This window comes from Salmo salar, chromosome ssa14 (genome assembly GCF_905237065.1).
Source record: "Salmo salar chromosome ssa14, Ssal_v3.1, whole genome shotgun sequence".
NCBI classification, from domain to species: Eukaryota; Metazoa; Chordata; class Actinopteri; order Salmoniformes; family Salmonidae; genus Salmo; species Salmo salar.
In genome coordinates, this window is record NC_059455.1 from 53,213,390 (window position 1) to 53,235,544 (window position 22,155).

General features: G+C 41.5%; 1 protein-coding gene across 5 annotated transcripts; it reads right to left on the reverse strand.

The window, feature by feature from the left end:
• Positions 1–341: 341 nt before the first annotated feature.
• On the reverse strand, positions 342–20,994 carry LOC106569745 (E3 ubiquitin-protein ligase RING2). 5 transcript variants are annotated; one of them, XR_006758850.1, is made up of 10 exons: positions 20,929–20,994; positions 17,136–17,231; positions 14,007–14,167; positions 12,350–12,565; positions 10,231–10,330; positions 9,245–9,432; positions 8,564–8,753; positions 1,714–1,839; positions 876–1,571; positions 342–828 (listed from the first exon to the last, which is right to left on the reverse strand). XR_006758850.1 is itself a non-coding variant. In XM_045694555.1 (9 exons), the coding sequence occupies exons 2-8, from the start codon at positions 17,220–17,222 to the stop codon at positions 1,738–1,740; spliced, it is 1,041 nt and encodes a 346-aa protein (XP_045550511.1). In that variant the 5' UTR covers positions 17,223–17,231; positions 20,929–20,994; the 3' UTR covers positions 342–1,571; positions 1,714–1,737. The 5 variants fall into 5 exon arrangements, 3 of the variants coding, with proteins under 3 accessions (XP_045550511.1, XP_045550509.1, XP_045550510.1); XR_006758851.1 differs by having other exon boundaries at positions 342–767; positions 815–1,571; XM_045694555.1 differs by having other exon boundaries at positions 342–1,571; positions 9,245–9,429.
• Positions 20,995–22,155: the final 1,161 nt, after the last annotated feature.

Genomic DNA, 22,155 nt, shown 5'->3' on the forward strand with positions numbered 1-22,155 from the left:
GACCATGGTGATTGCCTACGGAGCTGTGAAGGGAACGGCACCTCCATACCTTCAGGCTCTGATCAGGCCCTACACCCAAACAAGGGCACTGCGTTCATCCACCACTAGCCTGCTGGCCCCCCTACCTCTGAGGAAGCACAGTTCCCGCTCAGCCCAGTCAAAACTGTTCGCTGCTCTGGCACCCCAATGGTGGAACAAGCTCCCTCACGACGCCAGGACAGCGGAGTCAATCACCATCTTCCGGAGACACCTGAAACCCCACCTCTTTAAGGAATACCTAGGATAGGATAAAGTAATCCTTCTAACCCCCCCCTTAAAAGATTTAGATGCACTATTGTAAAGTGGTTGTTCCACTGGATATCATAAGGTGAATGCACCATTTTGTAAGTCGCTCTGGATAAGAGCGTCTGCTAAATGACTTAAATGTAATGTAAATGTAAATGTATTCCCTATGGGCCCTTGTCAAAAGTAGTGCACTACATAGGGAAATAGGGTGCCCTTTGAGTCACACTATGTCAACAAATACAAGGATCGTGGGTTTATAGAAAACAGCTTCATGACTTCTCTGCTCAACATATATATTTTTTTTTTAAACAACAAAAACATTAGTTTTCTGTACGGAAACACTAGTCATATATCTGAAAAAGCCTCCCATCCCATCCCCAACCCAGCTCACCGTCCCCCAGATACAAAAAGACCATACAACATCCTGAAGCAGCCACAGTTATCCAGAGCAGGTAGAAGGCCCTGGAACACCCAGGTAGCACCTCAGTATTAGGACCTAGACACAGGTAGCAGAACACCCAGGTACCACCTCAGTATTAGGACCTAGACACAGGTAGCAGAACACCCAGGTACCACCTCAGTATTAGGACCTAGACACAGGGAGCAGGTAGAAGGTAGACAGCCCTGGAGAGAGCGATGTAGATAGAGAACATACATGCTTATCTGACATGTCGAGTAAGGAATCATGACAAATCTATGGCGTTTCTAGCAGCAGCGTTCAGTATTCAGTGCCCTCCTAAACGCCACCCTGGAATGGCAGTGACGTCTCTAGAAATGCTTACGAAGAGGTTCTGCCTGGCTAGTGACTATATCAGATACATTTATACATACCCCCTATACTAACTTCTTACCAACAAATTCACACCAGACAGAGAGAGATGTAGAGAGAGAGACAGAAATGGAGAGAGATGTAGAGAGAGAGAGAGAGATGTAAAAGAGAGAGAAATGTAGAGAGAGAGAGAGAGAGAGATGTAAAGAGAGAGAGAGAGAGAGATGTAGAGAGAGTCCATTAGACACCTCGTTCTCCTGGCAGGTCTCATCCAGGGCTGTGTCCTAAAGGGCACCCTATTACCTATATAGTGCACTACTTTTGGCCAGAGCCCTACATAGGAAATAGGGTGCCCTAGGTGTACTCCAGGTGGTCTACCCCCCAAGTGTACTCCAGGTGGTCTACCCCCCCAGGTGTACTCCAGGTGGTCTACCCCCCCAGGTGTACTCCAGGTGGTCTACCCCCCCAGGTGTACTCCAGGTGGTCTACCCCCCCAGGTGTACTCCAGGTGGTCTACCCCCCCAGGTGTACTCCAGGTGGTCTACCCCCCCCAGGTGTACTCCAGGTGGTCTACCCCCCCCAGGTGTACTCCAGGTGGTCTACCCCCCCAGGTGAACTCCAGGTGGTCTACCCCCCCAGGTGTACTCCAGGTGGTCTACCCCCCCAGGTGTACTCCAGCTGGTCTACTTGTGCTCCTTGGTGGGGGCGAAGTACAGCTCCATGGGCTTGTTCACCTTCCAGTACTTCTCACTGACAAGCTCCAGAGAAAACGACCCGTTCAGCACCTAGAGGACAGATGATTGGTTGGTCGATGTTCATCATCCTCAGGAGGAATTTGTTTTTCCACAGTTCACAAGTTACAGATAGACAAGCTCACCTCAGTGACAGGAGATAACACTAGGGTATAGGTCACCAGGAAATACTGATTGACATACTTGACCCTTTCCTACTTACTCTGACGTGATTGTCCAACCTATCTACGTTAAGGTGGATGCACTAAGTCTAAGTCTCTCTGAATAGGAGCGTCTGTTAAACCATGGGATACAAAATATTTCCCACAGGCCCCTCCTGCCATAAATGGGGTTTATTATTTATTTTACGCCCTGACCCCTCACTAGCAATAGTAGTGAAAGTGGTAGTAGTAATAGTGGTAGTAATAGTAATAATAGTGGTAGTAACAGTGATAGTAATAGTGGTAGTGGTAGTAATAGTAATAGTGGTAGCAATAGTGATAGTAATGGTAGTGATATTAATAGTGGTAGTAGTAATAGTGGTAGTAGTAGTAATAGTGGTAGTGATAGTGATAGTAATGGTGATAGTAATAGTGGTAGTAATGGTGGTAGTAATAGTGGTAGTAATAGTGATAGTAATGGCAGTGATAGTAATAGTGTAGTAGTAATAGTGATAGTAATAGTGGTAGCGGTAGTAATAATAGTAGTGAGAGTAATAGTGGTAGTGGTAGTAGTAATAGTAATGGCAGTGATAGTAATAGTGTAGTAGTAATAGTGATAGTAATAGTGGTAGTAATAGTGGTAGCGGTAGTAATAATAGTAGTGAGAGTAATAGTGGTAGTGGTAGTAGTAATAGTAATAGTGATAGTAATGGCAGTGATAGTAAGTGTAGTAGTAATAGTAATAGTGGTAGTAATAGTGGTAGTGACAGTAGTAGTAATAGTAGTGATAGTAATAGTGGTAGTGGTAGTAGTAATAGTAATAGTAGTAATAGCGGTAGTAATAGTAGTAATAGTGGTAGACGTAATAGTGGTAGTAGTAATAGTAGTAGTAGTGATAGTGGTAGTAATGGTAGTGATAGTAATAGTGGTAGTAGTGGTAGTAGTGATAGTGGTAGTAGTAATAGTGGTAGTGACAGTAGTAGTAATAGTAGTGATAGTAATAGTGGTAGTGGTAGTAATAGTAATAGTAGTAGTAATAGTAGTAATAGTGATAGCAGTAATTGTAGTGATAGTGGTAGTAATGGTAGTGATAGTAATAGTGGTAGTAGTAGTAGTGGTAGTAATAGTGGTAGTGGTAATAGTGGTAGTAATAGTAATAGTAATAGTAGTAATAGTGATAGCAGTAATTGTAGTGATAGTGGTAGTAATGGCAGTGATAGTAATAGTGGTAGTAGTAATAGTAGTGATAGTGGTAGTAGTAGTGGTAGTAGTAATAGTGGTGGTGGTAGTAGTAATAGTGGTAGTAGTAATAGTGATAGTGGTTGTGATAGTAGTAATAGTGGAAGTAATAGTAGTAGTGGTAGTAATAGTAATAGTGGTAGTAATAGTGGTAGTAACAGTAAAAGTAGTAATAGTGATAGTAGTAATAGTGGTAGTAGTAATAGTAATAGTGGTTGTGATAGTAGTAATAGTGGTAGTAATAGTGGTAGTAATAGTAGTAGTGGTAGTAATAGTAATTGTGATAGTAGTACTAGTGGTTGTGATAGTAGTGATAGTAGTAGTAATAGTGATAGTAATAATAGCAGTAGTAATAGTGGTAGTGGTAGTAATAGCGATAGTAATAGTAACAGTGGTAGTAATAGTGGTAGTAGTGATAGTGGTAGTAGTAATAGTGGTAGTGACAGTAGTAGTAATAGTAGTGATAGTAATAGTGGTAGTGGTAGTAATAGTAATAGTAGTAGTAATAGTAGTAATAGTGATAGCAGTAATTGTAGTGATAGTGGTAGTAATGGTAGTGATAGTAATAGTGGTAGTAGTAGTAGTGGTAGTAATAGTGGTAGTGGTAATAGTGGTAGTAATAGTAATAGTAGTAATAGTGATAGCAGTAATTGTAGTGATAGTGGTAGTAATGGCAGTGATAGTAATAGTGGTAGTAGTAATAGTAGTGATAGTGGTAGTAGTAGTGGTAGTAGTAATAGTGGTGGTGGTAGTAGTAATAGTGGTAGTAGTAATAGTGATAGTGGTTGTGATAGTAGTAATAGTGGAAGTAATAGTAGTAGTGGTAGTAATAGTAATAGTGGTAGTAATAGTGGTAGTAACAGTAAAAGTAGTAATAGTGATAGTAGTAATAGTGGTAGTAGTAATAGTAATAGTGGTTGTGATAGTAGTAATAGTGGTAGTAATAGTGGTAGTAATAGTAGTAGTGGTAGTAATAGTAATTGTGATAGTAGTACTAGTGGTTGTGATAGTAGTGATAGTAGTAGTAATAGTGATAGTAATAATAGCAGTAGTAATAGTGGTAGTGGTAGTAATAGCGATAGTAATAGTAACAGTGGTAGTAATAGTGGTAATAGTGGTAGTGAGAGTAATGGTGATAGTGGTTGTTACAGTGGTAGTGATTGGTAGCAGTAGTAAAGTAATAGTAGTGATAGTGGTAGTAATAGTAGTGATAGTGGTAGTAATTGTAGTGATAGTGGTAGTAATGGTAGTGATAGTAATAGTGGTAGTAGTAGTAGTGGTAGTAATAGTGGTAGTGGTAATAGTGGTAGTAATAGTAATAGTAATAGTAGTAATAGTGATAGCAGTAATTGTAGTGATAGTGGTAGTAATGGCAGTGATAGTAATAGTGGTAGTAGTAATAGTAGTGATAGTGGTAGTAGTAGTGGTAGTAGTAATAGTGGTGGTGGTAGTAGTAATAGTGGTAGTAGTAATAGTAATAGCGATAGTGGTCGTAGTAATAGTAATAATAGTAGTAATGGTAGTAGTAATAGTAGTGATAGTAGTAATAGTAATAGTGGTCGTAGTAATAGTAATAATAGTAGTAATGGTAGTAGTAATAGTAGTGATAGTAGTAATAGTAATAGTGGTAAGTGGTAATAGTGGTAGTAATAGTGATAGTAATAGTGATAGCAGTAGTAATAGTGATAGTAATAGTAGTGATAGTGGTAGTAGTAACAGTGGTAGTAACACTATAATAGTGGTAGTAGTAATAGTGATAGTGGTTGTGATAGTAGTAATAGTGGAAGTAATAGTAGTAGTGGTAGTAATAGTAATAGTGGTAGTAATAGTGGTAGTAACAGTAATAGTAGTAATAGTGATAGTAGTAATAGTGGTAGTAGTAATAGTAATAGTGGTTGTGATAGTAGTAATAGTGGTAGTAATAGTGGTAGTAATAGTAGTAGTAATAGTAATAGTAATAGTGGTAGTAATAGTGGTAGTAATAGTAGTAGTGGTAGTAATAGTAATAGTGGTAGTAATAGTGATTGTAGTAATAGCGGTAGTAATAGTAGTAATAGTGATAGTAATAGTGGTAGTAATAGTAATAGTGGTAGTAATAGTAGTAATAGTGATAGTAATAGTGATAGTAGTAAAAGTAGTAGTAGTGGTAGTAATAGTGGTTGTGATAGTAGTACTAGTGGTTGTGATAGTAGTGATAGTAGTAGTAATAGTGATAGTAATAATAGCAGTAGTAATAGTGGTAGTAATAGCGATAGTAATAGTAACAGTGGTAGTAATAGTGGTAGTAATAGTAGTAATAGTGGTAATAATAGTGGTAGTGAGAGTAATGGTGATAGTGGTTGTTACAGTGGTAGTGATTGGTAGCAGTAGTAAAGTAATAGTAGTGATAGTGGTAGTAATAGTAGTGATAGTGGTAGTAATAGTAGTGATAGTGGTAGTAATAGTAGTGATAGTGGTAGTAATAGTGGTAGTAATAGTAGTAATAGTGATAGTAATACAAGTAATAGTGGTGGTAATAGTGGTAGTGAGAGTAATAGTGATAGTGGTTGTTACAGTGGTAGTGATAGCAGTAGTAATAGTGATAGTAATAGTAGTGACAGTAGTAATAGTTGCAGTAATAGTAGTAGTATTGGTAATAGTAGTGATAGTGGCGATAGTGATAGTAGTAATAGTAGCGATAGTAGTAGTGGTAGTAATAGCAGTGATAGTGATAGTAGTAATAGTGATAGTAATAGTGATAGTAATAGTGGTAGTAATAGTAATAGTGGTAGTAATAGTGATAGTAATAGTAGTAATAGTGGTAGTAATGGTAGTGATAGTGGTAGTATTAATAGTGGTAGTGGTAGTAGTAATAGTGGTAGTAGTAGTAGTAGTGATAGCAATAGTGGTAGTAATAGTAGTAGTAATAGTAAAAGTGGTAATAGTGGTAGTAATAGTGATAGTGGTAACAGTGGTAGTAATAATGGTAGTGAAAGTAATAGTGATAGCAGTAATAGTGATAGTGGTAGTAATAGTGGTAGTGATAGTAATAGTGGCAGTGAGAGTAGTGATAGTAATAGTGGTAGTAATAGCAGTAATAGAGGTAGTAATAGTGATAGTAGTAATAGTGATAGTGGTAGTGGTAATAGTGGAAGTAATAGTGGTTGTGATAGTAGTAATAGTAGTAAGTGAGAGTAGTGATAGTGGTAGTAATAGTGGTAGTAACAGTAATAGTGGTAGTGAGAGTAGTGATAGTGGTAGTAGTGATAGTGGTAGTAATAGTGATAGTAGTAATAGTGATAGTAATAGTGATAGTGGTAGTAGTAATAGAGGTAGTAGTAATAATTGTGGCAGTAATAGTGATAGTAGTAATAGTAGTAATAGTGGTAATAGTAGTGATAGTGGTAGTAATAGTGGCGATAGTGATAGTAGTAATAGTGATAGTAACAGCAGTAGTAATAGTGGTAGTGATAGTAGTGATAGTGATAGCAATTGTGGTAGTGAGAGTAATAGTGATAGTGGTTGTAATAGTGGTAGTAATAGTGGTAGTAATAGTAATAGTGATAGTAATAGTGGTAGCAGTAATAGTGATAGTGATAGTAATAGTGGTAGTAGTGATAGTAGTAGGAACAGTGATAGTAGTAGTAATAGTAATTGTGATAGTAGTAGTAATGATAGTAGTAGTAATAGTAGCAGTAGCAATAGTGGTCTTTGTCATCTCTTTCCAAAACAGAGGATCTCTGCTGTACTGTGACACATTACATAGCAGTAATAGTGATAGTGATAGTAATAGTGGTAGTAGTGATAGTAGTAGGAACAGTGATAGTAGTAGTAATAGTAATTGTGATAGTAGTAGTAATGATAGTAGTAGTAATAGTAGCAGTAGCAATAGTGGTCTTTGTCATCTCTTTCCAAAACAGAGGATCTCTGCTGTAATGTGACACATTCTAAGGCTCCCATAGGCTCTAGTAGAATAGTAGTAATAGTAACAGTGATAGTAGTACTAGTGATAGTAGTAATAGTGATAGTAACAGTAGTACTAATAGTGATAGTGGGTATATTCAAAATTTGCCAAAAGGTTACCAAAAAGTGCTATAGTGATAGTAATAGTGGCAGTAATAGTGATAGTGTCTTGAACGCACGAACAAAACGCCGCTATTTGGATATAACTATGGATTATTTGGAACCAAACCAACATTTGTTGTTGAAGTACAAGTCCTGGGAGTGCATTCTGACGAAGAACAGCAAAGGTAATCAAATTTTTCTTATAGTAAATCTGAGTTTGGTGAGTACCAAACTTGGTGGGTGTCAAAATAGGTAGCCTGTGATGGCCGGGCTATCTACTCAGAATATTGCAAAATGTGCTTTCACCGAAAAGCTATTTTAAATCGGACATAGCGATTGCATAAAGGAGTTCTGTATCTATAATTCTTAAAATAATTGTTATGTTTTTTGTGAACGTTTATCGTGAGTAATTTAGTAAATTCACCGGAAGTGTTCGGTGGGAATGCTAGTTCTGAACATCACATGCTAATGTAAAAAGCTGGTTTTTGATAAAAATATGAACTTGATTGAACAAAACATGCATGTATTGTATAACATAACGTCCTAGGAGTGTCATCTGATGAAGATCATCAAAGATTAGTGCTGCATTTAGCTGTGGTTTTGGTTTTTGTGACATTATATGCTATTTTGAAAAATGGGTGTCTGATTATTTCTGGCTGGGTACTCTGCTGACATAATCTAATGTTTTGCTTTCGTTGTAACGCCTTTTTGAAATCGGACAGTGTGGTTAGATTAACGAGAGTCTTGTCTTTAAAATGGTGTAAAATAGTAATATGTTAGTATTAGTAATAGTAGTAATAGTGATAGTAGTACTAGTGATAGTAGTAATAGTAACAGTAGTACTAATAGTGATAGTAGTAGTAATAGTGATAGCAATAGTAGTAACAGCAGCAGTAGTAATAATACTGGTAGTAGCATCAGTAATAGTAGTAGTAATAGTGATAGTAGTAGTAATAGTGATAGTAGTAATAGTGATAGTAGTAATAATAGCGATAGTAATAGTAGCAGTAGTAATAGTGATAATAGTAGTAGTAATAGTGATAGTAGTAAGAGTAGTAGTAATAGTAGTGGAAGTAGCAGTAATAGTGGTAGTATTGTATTATTACCATGAACTGGCCATTGGCTGTAGGGATATAAATGGTGTATTGTGGTAGTATTTGTAGTAATATATTGTATTATTACCGTGAACTGGCCGTTGGCTGTAGGGATATAAATGGTGTATTGTAGTAGTATTTGTAGTAATATATTGTATTATTACCGTGAACTGGCCTTTGGCTGTAGGGATATAAATGGTGTATTGTAGTAGTATTTGTAGTAACATATTGTATTATTACCGTGAACTGTCCGTTGGCTGTAGGGATATAAATGGTGTATTGTTTCTCTGAGGCAGCGTCTACATTGACGGGGCTGGCCTCTCCGTTCTTCCTTAGTTCCTCCAGGGCCAGACGCACAGCCAGGTACTTAGACAGGTGGTCCACTGTGGCGTTACCTGACGTCTTGATGTACCTGGGAACAAACTCAACACTACCACACACAAGTGTTACTTAACGTCTTCAGCCAGGGGCCTTGGACCAGTGACTTAGATAACACACACACACACACATATCCTCTCACACACACACACACACACACACACACACACACACACACACACACACACACACGTTAACCCCTCCCTCCTTCCCTCCCACACGTTAACCCCTCCTTCCCTCCCACACGTTAACCCCTCCCTCCCACGTTAACCCCTCCCTCCTTCCCTCCCACACGCTAACCCCTCCCTCCTTCCCTCCCACACGTTAACCCCTCCCTCCCACACGTTAACCCCTCCCTCCTTCCCTCCCACACGTTAACCCCTCCCTCCCACACGTTAACCCCTCCCACCCACACGTTAACCCCTCCCACCCACACGTTAACCCCTCCCACCCACACGTTAACCCCTCCCACCCACACGTTAACCCCTCCCACCCACACGTTAACCCCTCCCACCCACACGTTAACCCCTCCCACAAAGCCACCTGGTCTGCTCGGTGTCCTCCTTGTCCATGAGCGTAGGATGAGGACAGAACACCAGTTCTATCTCGCTGGCTCCGTCCACGGCCATGTCTCCTCCTCCACCTCCTCCTCCGTTCTCTGTGGCGTTGTCCATGTCCAGACCAGAGTCATCTGACGTCTTGGTACGCTTGATGCTCGGACCCGCCTCCTGCTTTACATTTGTTGGGGGAAAAGACTCGCTGAGTACAACCCAGGGGATAACATGTTACAGCAAGAAGACAGGAGAATGTTCCTGCTGGTAACGTTCCTGCTGTATTGTTCCTGGTGTAATGTTCCTGGTGTAACGTTCCTGGTGATATTGTTCCTGGTGATATTGTTCCTGGTGATATTGTTCCTGGTGATATTGTTCCTGCTGTAATGTTCATGGTGATATTGTTCCTGCTGTAACGTTCCTGGTGTAACGTTCCTGGTGTAACGTTCCTGGTGTAACGTTCCTGGTGTATTGTTCCTGGTGTAACGTTCCTGGTGTATTGTTCCTGGTGTAACGTTCCTGGTGTATTGTTCCTGGTGTAATGTTCCTGGTGTAACGTTCCTGGTGTAACGTTCCTGCTGGTATTGATCTTTACTCAACAAAATGTATATTTGTATGCATGCATTTATAGCGTCATAATAACACGGTACATTACATTGCACGCTACCCATCCCGTGTCATTCACGTCTCGTATAGCCACATACATATATACCCTACCCTTACACATTATGTCAGTGGCGTGCTAACACAGCTCAACTTTACTGATTCCCGTTTAGGTATTTGATAGATGTGATTAGGGGTGAAGGGTGATGCCGCCCCCCCCCCCCCAGCTCCTTTAATCAAAAGTCCCAGGGTCAAGAAGTCCTGGTTGGAGGATTCCGGATTCCCAGGATTTCCCAACCTGGGATTTCTGATAAACCTGGGAATTTGGTTACCAGAATTTTGCAACCCTAGACGGGAATGAAGGTATCCTTGTACCTGGTTGGAGTGGACGGAGGCGTTGCTGCAGTGGGAGGAGTCGCCGTTGTCCTCCGCCCCGCTCCCGTTCTCCAGCTGGTGCTTCTTCCCTCGCTGCAGCCTGGAGGGAGGTGGCGACACCCAGTGGTGTGAGGAGGGAAGAGCAGAGAGGATTTCAATTCCATTTGATAAAGTAACATTCAATTGGATCATAGTTCCAGAAACATATTCTGTATCATAGGGTAAGTTTTTGTTGGTAAGGAGACACCTACATGGGAAATAGTGAGGAACACTAGGCCCTCCTCGATGCTGTGGGACAGGGGTTAAAGGTCAGGGTACAATACCTGTTCATGGCCTGTATGTTGAGGCCCTCCTCGATGCTGTGGGACAGGGGTTAGGGGTTAAAGGTCAGGGTACAGTACCTGTATATTGAGGCCCTCCTCGATGCTGTGGGACAGGGGTTAGGGGTTAAAGGTCAGGGTACAGTACCTGTTCATGGTCTGTTTGTTGAGGCCTTCGAAGCTGTGGGACATGGGTTAAAGGTCAGGGTACAGTACCTGTTCATGGCCTGTATGTTGAGGCTCTCCTCGATGCTGTGGGACAGGGGTTAAAGGTCAGGGTACAGTACCTGTATGTTGAGGCCCTCCTCGATGCTGTGGGACAGGGGTTAGGGGTTAACCTGTTAGGGCTAGGGGGCAGTATTGACACGGCTGGATAAAAAAACATACCCGATTTAATCTGGTTACCACTCCTACCCAGTAACTAGAATATGCATATACTTATTACATATGGATAGAAAACACCCTAAATTTTCTAAAACTGTTTGAATGGTGTCTGTGAGTATAACAGAACTCATTTGGCAGGCAAAAACCTGAGACATTTTCTGACAGGAAGTGGATACCTGATGTGTTGTATTGCCTTTAAACCTATCCCATTGAAAAACACAGGGGCTGAGGAATATTTTGGCACTTCCTATTGCTTCCACTAGATGTCACCAGCCTTTACAAAGTGTTTTGAGTCTTCTGGAGGGAGATCTGACCGAACAAGAGCCATGGAACGATGATGTCCCATTAGACACCTGGCGCGCGAGTTCATGTTGGGTACCCTCGTTCCAATACGTTATAAAAGAGTATGCATTCGTCCACCTTGAATATTATTCATGTTCTGGTTAAAAAAGGCCCTAATGATTTATGCTATACAACGTTTGACATGTTTGAACGAACGTAAATATATTTTTTCCCCTCGTTCATGACGAGAAGTCCGGCTGGCTTAGATCATGTGCTAACAAGACGGAGATTTTTGGACATAAATGATGAGCTTTTTTGAACAAAACTACATTCGTTATGGACCTGTGATACCTGGAAGTGACATCTGATGAAGAGAATCAAAGGTAATGGATTATTTACATAGTATTTTCGATTTTAGATCTCCCCAACATGACGTCTAGTCTGTATCGCAACGCGTATGTTTCTGGGCGCAGTGCTCAGATTATTGCAAAGTGTGATTTCCCAGTAAGGTTATTTTTAAATCTGGCAAGTTGATTGCGTTCAAGAGATGTAAATCTATAATTCTTTAAATGACAATATAATATTTTACCAATGTTTTCTAATTTTAATTATTTAATTTGTGACGCTGACTTGACTGCCGGTTATTGGAGGGAAACGATTTCCTCAACATCAATGCCATAGTAAAACGCTGTTTTTGGATATAAATATGAACTTGATAGAACTAAAAATGCATGCATTGTCTAACATAATGTCCTAGGAGTGTCATCTGATGGAGATTGTAAAAGGTTAGTGCATCATTTTAGCTGGTTTTATGGTTTTGGTTACCCTGTCTTTGAATTGACAAAACATTACACACAACTCTTGTAAATGTACTGTCCTAACATACTCTAAATTTATGCTTTCGCCGTAAAACCTTTTTGAAATCGTAAAACGTGGTTAGATTAAGGAGATGTTTATCTTTCAAAGGGTGTAAAATAGTTGTATGTTTGAAAAATTTGAATTTTGACATTTATTTGGATTCAAATTTGCCGCTCTTGAAATGCACCTGCTGTTGATGGAGTGCACCACGGGGGGGGACGCTAGCGTCCCACCTAGCCCATAGAGGTTAGGGGTTAAAGGTCAGGGTACAGTACCTGTTCATGGCCTGTATCTTGAGGCCCTCCTCGATGCTGTGGGACAGGGCCTGTTGGTTGTTGTGTTTGGAGATGCGGGCCAGAACCCTCTCCTGGTGGGCCTCGTACTCATCTCTGCTGGGGTAGATCTTACTGATGAGGGCGTCAAAGTTCGGGTCCGGCCGCAGGGACCGCTTAGACACCAGCTTCTTCCTGCACGTAGGGCATTCCTTGTTGCTAGGGGGAACACAGACAGAGTTAGACCGAGCTAGCCCTCCCTTCTTAGTTGTCCTTCACCAGGCAGGTCAATAAAAAAAACGAATTCTTATTTACAATGAGAGCTTGACCCCCTTGTTACACAGGAAATCAACCCTGTGGTGGTGGTGATGATGTCCTGTGTAACAAAAGTTATCTGCAGTCAATCAGAACTTTGAGAAATACAAAATAAACACAAGACATAGTAATCAGTGTCTGAGACCAAACGAATAGATTAGTGACAACAGCGGCATGTCGTGGTGCTTTTTGCTCAAACTGAGGAGCTTCATGTGAACATGGTTAGGGGTACAAGGTAGACTACATACCAAATATCATAACCTTTACCCTGATCTCAATGCAATGATGATGCAGTCAGCACAAGACTAGTTAGAGGCAGTGAGAATACTTTAGGGTAGGTTACTTTAGGGTAGGGTGGGTTACTTTAGGGTAGGTTACTTTAGGGTAGGTTAGGTTACTTTAGGGTAGGTTACTTTAGGGTAGGGTAGGTTACTTTAGGGGAGGTTACTTTAGGGTAGGGTAGGTTACTTTAGGGTAGGGTAGGTTACTTTAGGGTAGGGTGGGTTACTTTAGGGTTGGGTAGAATACTTTAGGGTAGGGTAGGTTACTTTAGGGAAGGGTGGGTTACTTTAGGGAAGGGTACTTTAGGGTAGGTTACTTTAGGGTAGGGTAGGTTACTTTAGGGTCGGTTACTTTAGGGAAGGTTACATTAGGGTAGGTTACTTTAGTGTAGGGTAGGTTACTTTAGGGTAGATTACTTTAGGGTAGGTTAGGTTACTTTAGGGTAGGGTCCTTTAGGGTAGGGTGTTTAGAGTAGGGTAGGTTACTTTAGGGTAGGTTGGGTTACTTTAGGGTAGGGTAGGTTACTTTAGGGTAGGGTAGGTTACTTTACGGTAGGGTAGGTTACTTTAGGGTAGATTACTTTAGGGTAGGTTAGGTTACTTTAGGGTAGATTACTTTAGGGTAGGGTAGGTTCCTTTAGGGTAGGGTAGGTTACTTTATGGTGGGGTACTTTAGGGTAGGTTAGGTTACTTTAGGGTAGGTTAGGTTACTTTAGGGTAGGGTAGGTTACTTTAGGGTGGGTTACTTTAGGGTAGGGTAGGTTACTTTAGGGTAGGGTAGGTTACTTTAGGGTGGGTTACTTTAGGGTAGGTTACTTTAGGGTAGGTTACTTTAGGGTGGGTTACTTTAGGGTAGGTTACTTTAGGGTAAGGTTACTTTAGGGTAAGGTTACTTTAGGGTAAGGTTACTTTAGGGTAGGTTACTTTAGGGTAGGGTAGGTTACTTTAGGTTAGTTTAGGGTAGGTTCCTTTAGGGTACGTTAGGGTAGGTTATGGTCGGTTACTTTAGGGTCGGTTGGGTTAGGGTAGGCGAGATTACTTTAGGGTAGGGTTAGGGAACATACCCTGATCTGAGGGCGGTGATGATGCAGTCGGCACAGAAGCGGTGCAGACATTCCTTGGTTGTCATGGTGTTCTTCAGCATGTCCAGACAGATCGGACACATCAGCTCGCTGTGGAGGCTCCTGGGAGACACCGCGATCTCCAGCCCATCTGTGATGGCCTCCTGTACGGGGGGGACAGATGAAAACATATGCCCAACTCTGGTCCTATATATTGTATACCCTATATAGCCTCCTGTACAGGAGGAGGAGTATTCAGACCCCTTGACTTTTTCCACATTGTTACTTTACAGCCTTATTCTAAAATGTATTTAATTGTTTTTTCCCCCCCTCATCATTCTACACACAACACCCCATACTGACAAAGCAAAAACAGGTTTGAATTTTTTGCTAATGTATAAAAATTTAAAATCACATAAATATTCAGACCCTTTACTAAGTACTTTGTTGAAGCACCTTTGGCAGCGATTACAGCCTCGAGTCTTCTTGGGTATGACGCTACAAGCTTGGCACACCTGTATTTGGGGAGTTTCTCCCAATCTTCTCTGTAGATCCTCTCAAGCTCTGTCAGGTTGGATGGGGAGCGTCGCTGCACAGCTATTTGCAGGTCTCTCCAGAGATGTTCGATCGGGTTCAAGGCCGGGCTCTGGCTGGGCCACTCAAGGACATCCAGAGACTTGTCCCGAAGCCACTCCTGCATTGTCTTGGCTGTGTGCTTAGGGTTGTTGTCCTGTTGGAAGGGGAACCTTCACCCCAATCTGAGGTCCTGAGCAGGTTTTCATCAAGGATCTCTGTATTTTGCTCCGTTCATCTTTCCCTCGACCCTGACTAGTCTCCCAGTCCCTGCCGCTGAAAAACATCTCCACAGCATGATGCTGCCACCACCGTGCTTCACTGTAGGGATGGTGCCAGGTTTCCTCCAGACGTGACGCTTGGCATTCAGGCCAAAGAGTTCAATCTTGGTTTCATCAGACCAGAGAATCTTGTTTCTCATGGTCTGAGAGTCTTTAGGTGCCTTTTGGAAAACTCCAAGTGGGCTGTCATGTGCCTTTTACTGAGGAGTGGCTTCCGTCTGGCCACTCGACCATAATGGCATAACTGGTAGAGTGCTGCAGAGATGGTTGACCTTCTGGAAGGTTCTCTCATCTCCACAGAGGAACTCTGGAGCTCTGTCAGAGTGACCAACGGGTTCTTGGTCACCTCCCTGACCAAGGACCTTCTCCCCTGATTGCTCAGTTTGGCCGGGCGGCCAGCTCTAGGAAGAGACTTGGTGGTTCTAAACTCCCATTTAATAATGATGTGTTCTTGGGGACCTTCAATGCTGCAGACATTTTCTCGTACCCTTCCCCAGATCTGTGTCTTGACACAATCCTGTCTCGGAGCTCTACGGACAATTCCTTCGACTTCATGGCTTAGTTTTTGCTCTGACATGCACTGTCAACTGTGGGACCTTATATATTTACAATCAATTTAATTTACCACAGGTGGACTCCAATCAAGTTGTAGAAACATCTCAAGGATGATCAATGGAAACAGGATGCACCTGAGCTCAGTTTCGAGTCTCATGGCAAAGGGTCTGAATACTTATGTAAATAAGGTATTTCTGTTTTTTATTCTACAAAAATGTAAAAAAATAAAAAAATAACTGTTTGTCATTCTGGGGTATTGTGTGTAGATTGATGAGGAAAATGTTTCATTTAATCCATTTTAGAATAAGGCTGTAACGTAACAAAATGTGGAAAAAGTCAAGGGGTTTGAATACGGTACTTTCCGAATGCACTGTAGGAATATTCACACCACAACAAAAAGGAAACTAGGGAAGAGAGATTCGTAAAGAAGGATTACAATTTCTTCTTTTAAAATGTTTAGATTCATACAGCGCCTCATCATCATCATCCACCTAAAGAAACCCCTGAGTTTATTTCACACAAAAAAAACGATTCACACAGAAGTTCATATTGGAAACAGTGAATATGATGCATTTATTAATGGGCCTCGGTTAACGTAACATCTTCAGAACTCTGTTTCACAAAGGAATCAATGAGTAGCCTTCCTGTAATATCTGAACTGATCGGCTAGCCTACGCTGTGATCAATACCGTATATTATAAACTGAATGGTTCGAGCCCTGAATGCTGATTGGCTGAAAGCCATGGTATTTGAGACGGTATACCACGTGTATGACAAAACACTACGTTGGTAACCAATTTATAATAGCAATAAGGCACCTCAGGGGATTTGTGGTATATGACCAATATACCGTGGCTAAGGGCTGTATACAGGCACTCCGCGTTGTGTCGTGCAATAGCTCAGCCCTTAGACGTGGTATATTGAGCATATACCACACCCCCTCAGACCTTATAGCTTAAATAGAGCTGGTCCCCTCATCACAGAAGTCCAACACCTGCCAATCCAAGGCCATTACTGTGCTTCCATTGTGGATGTGGTAGCGAAGCAACCTTTATTTGCCTGCAATTAACATGCATAACCATTTCTCCCAACAGCGCGCTGCGTGAAACAGAGGCGTGTTTCAGCCATAGCACTCAGAAAAGAGCTGCCAAACTATCGTCAAAAGTCCTAGGAGGCTCTACGGTGTCAGACGGCTCTACGGTGTCAGACGGCTCTGTCTCCACTCTTAGCTAAAGAGAAAGTGACGCATCAGAGCGGTGTTTGAACTAGGGCTAAGTCTAACGCAGCTAGTGGTGGTAACCCTGATCTGTGAAACACTCAAATCTACGTAATAAAACTTTAAAACTAAAAGTTAAAAGCAACCCTACCTATGGAGTCCTCTGTAGCTCAGAGACAAGAGAGGTGTTACAGTAAATGTGCTCCCCTACCTGTGGAGTCCTCTGTAGTTCAGAGACAGAGAGGTGTTACAGTAAATGTGCTCCCCTACCCGTGGAGTCCTCTGTAGCTCAGAGACAGAGAGGTGTTACAGTAAATGTGCTCCCCTACCTGTGGAGTCCTCTGTAGCTCAGAGACAAGAGAGGTGTTACAGTAAATGTGCTCCCCTACCTGTGGAGTCCTCTGTAGCTCAGAGACAGAGAGGTGTTACAGTAAATGTGCTCCCCTACCTATGGAGTCCTCTGTAGCTCAGAGACAGAGAGGTGTTACAGTAAATGTGCTCCCCTACCTGTGGAGTCCTCTGTAGCTCATACAGACTGAGTTCCCATGTCTTACTGAGGGGTTGCACCCCATTCGTCTGCACTGCCTGCGTCATACTCCCAACCTGGAATAAAAAACATTAGCGCCATTAAAATGGACCAAACACACAGCCATCTCTCACACACACCCACACAGTTTACTTTTGGTCAGCACCAAAAGAATATATAGTTGATGTACCGTTGGCTGAAACCCATGGTATATCAGACCGTATACCATGGGTATGACAAAACATTATTTTTATTTTTAAACTGTTCTAGTTACGTTCGTAACCAGTTTATAACAGCAGAAAGGCACCTCCGGGGGTTTGTGGTACAGTTGAAGTCGGACGTTTACATACACTTAGGTTGGAGAAATTAAAACTAATTTTTCAACCACTCCACAAATTTGTTGTTAACAAACTATAGTTTTAGGCAAGTCGGTTAGGACATCTACTTTGTGCATGACACAAGTCATTTTTCCAACAATTGTTTACAGACAGATTATTTCACTCATAATTCACTGTATCACACTTCCAGTGGGTCAGAAGTTTACATACACTAAGCTGACTGTGCCTTTAAACAGCTTGGAAAATTCCAGAAAATTATGTCATGGATTTAGAAGCCTCTGATAGGCTAATGACATAATTTGAGTCAATTCAAGGTGTTCCTTGTGGATGCCTACCTTCAAACTCAGTGCCTCTGTTTGACATCATGGGAAAATCTAAAGAAATCAGCCAAGACCTCAAAAAAAGAATTGTAGACCTCCACAAGTCTGGTTCATCCTTGGGAGCAATTTCCAAACGCCTGAAGGTACCACGTTAATCTGTACAAACAGTAGTACGCAAGTATAAACACCATGGGACCACGGAGCCTTCATACCGCTCAGGAAGGAGACGCGTTCTGTCTCCTAGAGATGAACGTACTTTGGTGCGAAAAGTGCAAATCAATCCTAGAACAACAGCAAAGGACCTTGTGAAGATGCTGGAGGAAATAGGTACAAAAGTATCTATATCCACAGTAAAACGAGTCCTATATCAACAGAACCTGAAAGGCCGCTCAGCAAGGAAGAAGCCACTGCTCCAAAACCACCATAAAAAGTCAGACTACGGTTTGCAACTGCACATGGGGACAAAGATCGTACTTTTTGGAGAAATGTCCTCTGGTCTGATGAAACAAAATTAGAACTGTTTGGCCATAATGACCATCGTTATGTTTGGAGGAAAAAGAGGGGATGCTTGCAAGCCGAAGAACACCATCCCAACCGTGAAGCACGGGGGTGCAGCATCATGTTGTGGGGGTGCTTTGCTGCAGGAGGGACTGGTGCACTTCACAAAATAGATGGCATCATGAGGAAGAAAATGATGTGGATATATTGAAGCAACATCTCAAGACATTAGTCAGGAAGTTAAAGCTTGGTCGCAAATGGGTCCTCCAAATGGACAATGACCCCAAGCATACTTCCAAAGTTGTGGCAAAATGGCTTAAGGACAACAAAGTCAAGGTATTGGAGTGGCCATCACAAAGCCCTGACCTCAATCCCATAGAGAATTTGTGGGCAGAACTGAAAAAGTGTGTGCGAGCAAGGAGGCCTACAAACCTGACTCAGTTACACCAGCTCTGTCAGGAGGAATGGGCCAATATTCACCCAACTTATAGTGGGAAGCTTGTGGAAGGCTACCCGACACGTTTGACACAAGTTAAACAATTTAAAGGCAATGCCACCAAATACTAATTGAGTGTATATAAACTTCTGACCCACTGGGAATGTGATGAAAGAAATAAAAGCTGAAATAAATCACTCTTTACTATTATTCTGACATTTCACATTCTTAAAATAAAGTGGTGATCCTAACTGACCTAAGACAGGGAATTTTTACTAGAATTGAATGTCAGGAATTGTGAAAAACTGAGTTTAAATGTATTTGGCTAAGGTGTATGTAAACTTCTGACTTCAACTGTATATGGCCAAAAACAGAGAAGCAAGATGGGTAGATAAATCCAATAGCTTGCTAGGTAGATTTTTATTTTTACCAGGTAAGTTGACTGAGGACACATTGTCAGCAATGACCTGGGGAATAGTTACAGAGAAGATGAAGGGAATGAATGAGCCAATTGTAAACTGGGGATGATTAGGTGGCCATGATGGTATGAGGGCCAGATTGGGACTTTAGACAGGAGACCGGGGTTAACACCCCTACTCTTATGGTAAGTGGCATGGGATCTTTTAGTGACCACAGAGTCAGGTCAACTGTTTAACGTTCCATCCGAAAGACAGCACCCGACACAGGGCAGTGTCAGGGGCATTGGGAGATTTTTTTTTAGACCAGAGGAAAGAGTGCTTCCTACTGGCCCTCCAACACCACTTCCAGCAGCATCTGGTCTCCCATCCAGGGACTGACCAGGACCAACCCTGCTTAGCTTCAGAGGCAGGGTGGTATGCTGTCATTGTGATCATTACACAGGTGCACCTTGTACTGAAGACAATAAAAAGTCCACTCTAAAATGTGCAGTTTTGTCACACAACACATTGTCACAGATGTCTCAAGTTGAGGGAGCGTGCAATTGGCATGCTGACTGCAGGAATATCCACCAGAGCTGTCGCCAGAGAATTGAATGTTTATTTCTCTACCATAAGCCGCCTCCACATCATTTTAAAGAATTTGGCAGTACGTCCAACTGGCCTCACCAACGCAGACCACGTGTAACCACGCCAGCCAAGGACCTCCACATCCGGCTTCTTCACCTGTGGGATCGTCTGAGACCAGCCATCCGGACAGCTGATGAAACTGAGGAGTATTTCTGTCTGTAATAAAGCCCTTTTGAGGGGGAAAACTAATTCTGATTGGCTGGGCCTGACACCCAAGTGGGTGGGCTGTGTCCCTCCCCAGTCATGTGAAATCCATAGATTAGAGCCTAATTCATTTATTTCACTTGACTGATTTCCTTATATGAACTGTAACTCAGTAAAATCTCTGAAATTGTTGCGTTTATATTTTGTTGTTGTTCAGTATAGATAGCTAGGTTGATAAATCCGATACATAGCTAGGTAGATAAATGAATACTGTAGCTACATCATCAGAGAACAACTGGAAAACAAACAAAAATAAATAACCTCAACATGGTAATAGTTGTAAAAAATCCATCTGATGTTTTGACAGGTAACTACCGTAGGGTTCATGTTTAACCTCCCAAAGCACAGGAATTAGCTAGCTACCCTGACTAACGTTACATTCATACCAAATGTCAATGAATACTGAACACTATTTTGGGGAGGAATAAATCAAACTGTATTTTATATTCCCAGTTTAAAATGTCCCAGACATTGAAACAACATTGAAACAACAGCACATTGTTAACTAAGGTTAGTTAGCACAGCGTTACCAGAGCTAGCCAGTTGGTCTTTGTGTAGGATTATGGCTGCGCATACTGAATCCGCCTGGATGATACATTTTTTGTATTATTTTTTTTTAAACCTTTACATGCTCAATTGTAATCGTATTTAGAAATAATGTGTATGTGCATAAAGATAAAACGCTTTATATGCATATCATTCTGCAATGTCACTAGAAAAAATAATTAGAAAGACAGGCTAGCTAGCTAGCTACAATGCTAACGTTAGAGCTGTGACGAAGCCTCACGACCAATCAACGATGCACTAATAGAGAAACGATATATTATTCAATGTACATTTAGACGGTCAAACCTTTGTTTTATCGTTACTGTACGAGTCTAGTTGAAAAACGATCAAATATGACCCAAAACGTTGTTTGTTTATGTACTTACGTGTTGTGGATAAAAGACGAACCAGACTGGTAATTCTGCCAGCAGCACAAACACTGACGTCACTTCGTATGGTAATGACGAATCATTCAAAATAAAAGCCCGCGTTTCAAAACACATAAAAATGTGGATAACTAATTCGAAATACATTACATTTTAATCTCAATGTCCATTTTATAGTCCTTGTTAGCAAATAAAAGAAGGACTTTATGGATTCAATTTGAAATATGCTTCTAAAAACATTTTTTTTAAACCCCTATTGAAAAATACAATGTCCAGATTGGTATGTTCACAACATTAGACTGCAGAGAAAAAAATATATATTTTTATTTATTTTTTTATTTCATCTTTATTTAACCAGGTAGGCCAGTTGAGAACAAGTTCTCATTTACAACTGCGACCTGGTCAAGATGAAGCAAATGTACATTGAGACGTCAAATAGAGGTAAAAGTGGGGTTGAAAAGACTCAGTGGGGTCTATAGCATCTATCAGTGGAGGCGGTTCATATAAAATGGCTGGAATTGAGTCAATGGACTGGTATCCGACTGCAAGGTGCTACAGAGGGTAGTGAGTACGGCCCAGTACATCACTGGGACCAAGCTTCCTGCCATCCAGGACCTCTACACCAGGCGGTGTCAGAGGAAGGCTCGGTTTATTATCTATGCATAATCACTTTACCTCTACCTACATGTACATATTACCTCAATTACCTCGATTAACTTTTGCCCCCGCACATTCACTCTGTACCGGTACCCCCTGTATATAGCCTCCACATTGACTCTGTACCGGTACCCCCTGTATATAGACTCCACATTGACTCTGTACCGGTACCCCCTGTATATAGCCTCCACATTGACTCTGTACCTGTACCCCCTGTATATAGTCTCCACATTGACTCTGTACCAGTACCCCCTGTATATAGCCTCCACATTGACTCTGTACCAGTGCCCCCTGTATATAGCCTCCACATTGACTCTGTACCGGTACCCCCTGTATATAGTCTCCACATTGACTCTGTACCGGCACCCCCTGTATATAGCCTCCACATTGACTCTGTACCGGTACCCCCTGTATATAGCCTCCACATTGACTCGGTACCGGTACCCCCTGTATATAGTCTCCACATTGACTCTGTACCAGTAACCCCTGTATATACAGTGAGGGAAAAAAGTATTTGATCCCCTACTGATTTTGTACGTTTGCCCACTGACAAAGAAATGATCAGTCTAT

Coding starts and splice junctions, on each gene's coding strand:
- LOC106569745 (XM_045694553.1), bottom strand. CDS start 17,222: ATGACGCAGGCAGTGCAGACGAATGGGGTGCAACCCCTCAGTAAGACA. Junction 8,754..9,244: donor GAGGACACCGAGCAGACCAG/GTGGCTTTGTGG, acceptor TGTGTGTGGTAG/TGTTGAGTTTGTTCCCAGGT. Junction 1,840..8,563: donor CAGCCAACGGACAGTTCACG/GTAATAATACAA, acceptor TCTGTCCTCTAG/GTGCTGAACGGGTCGTTTTC.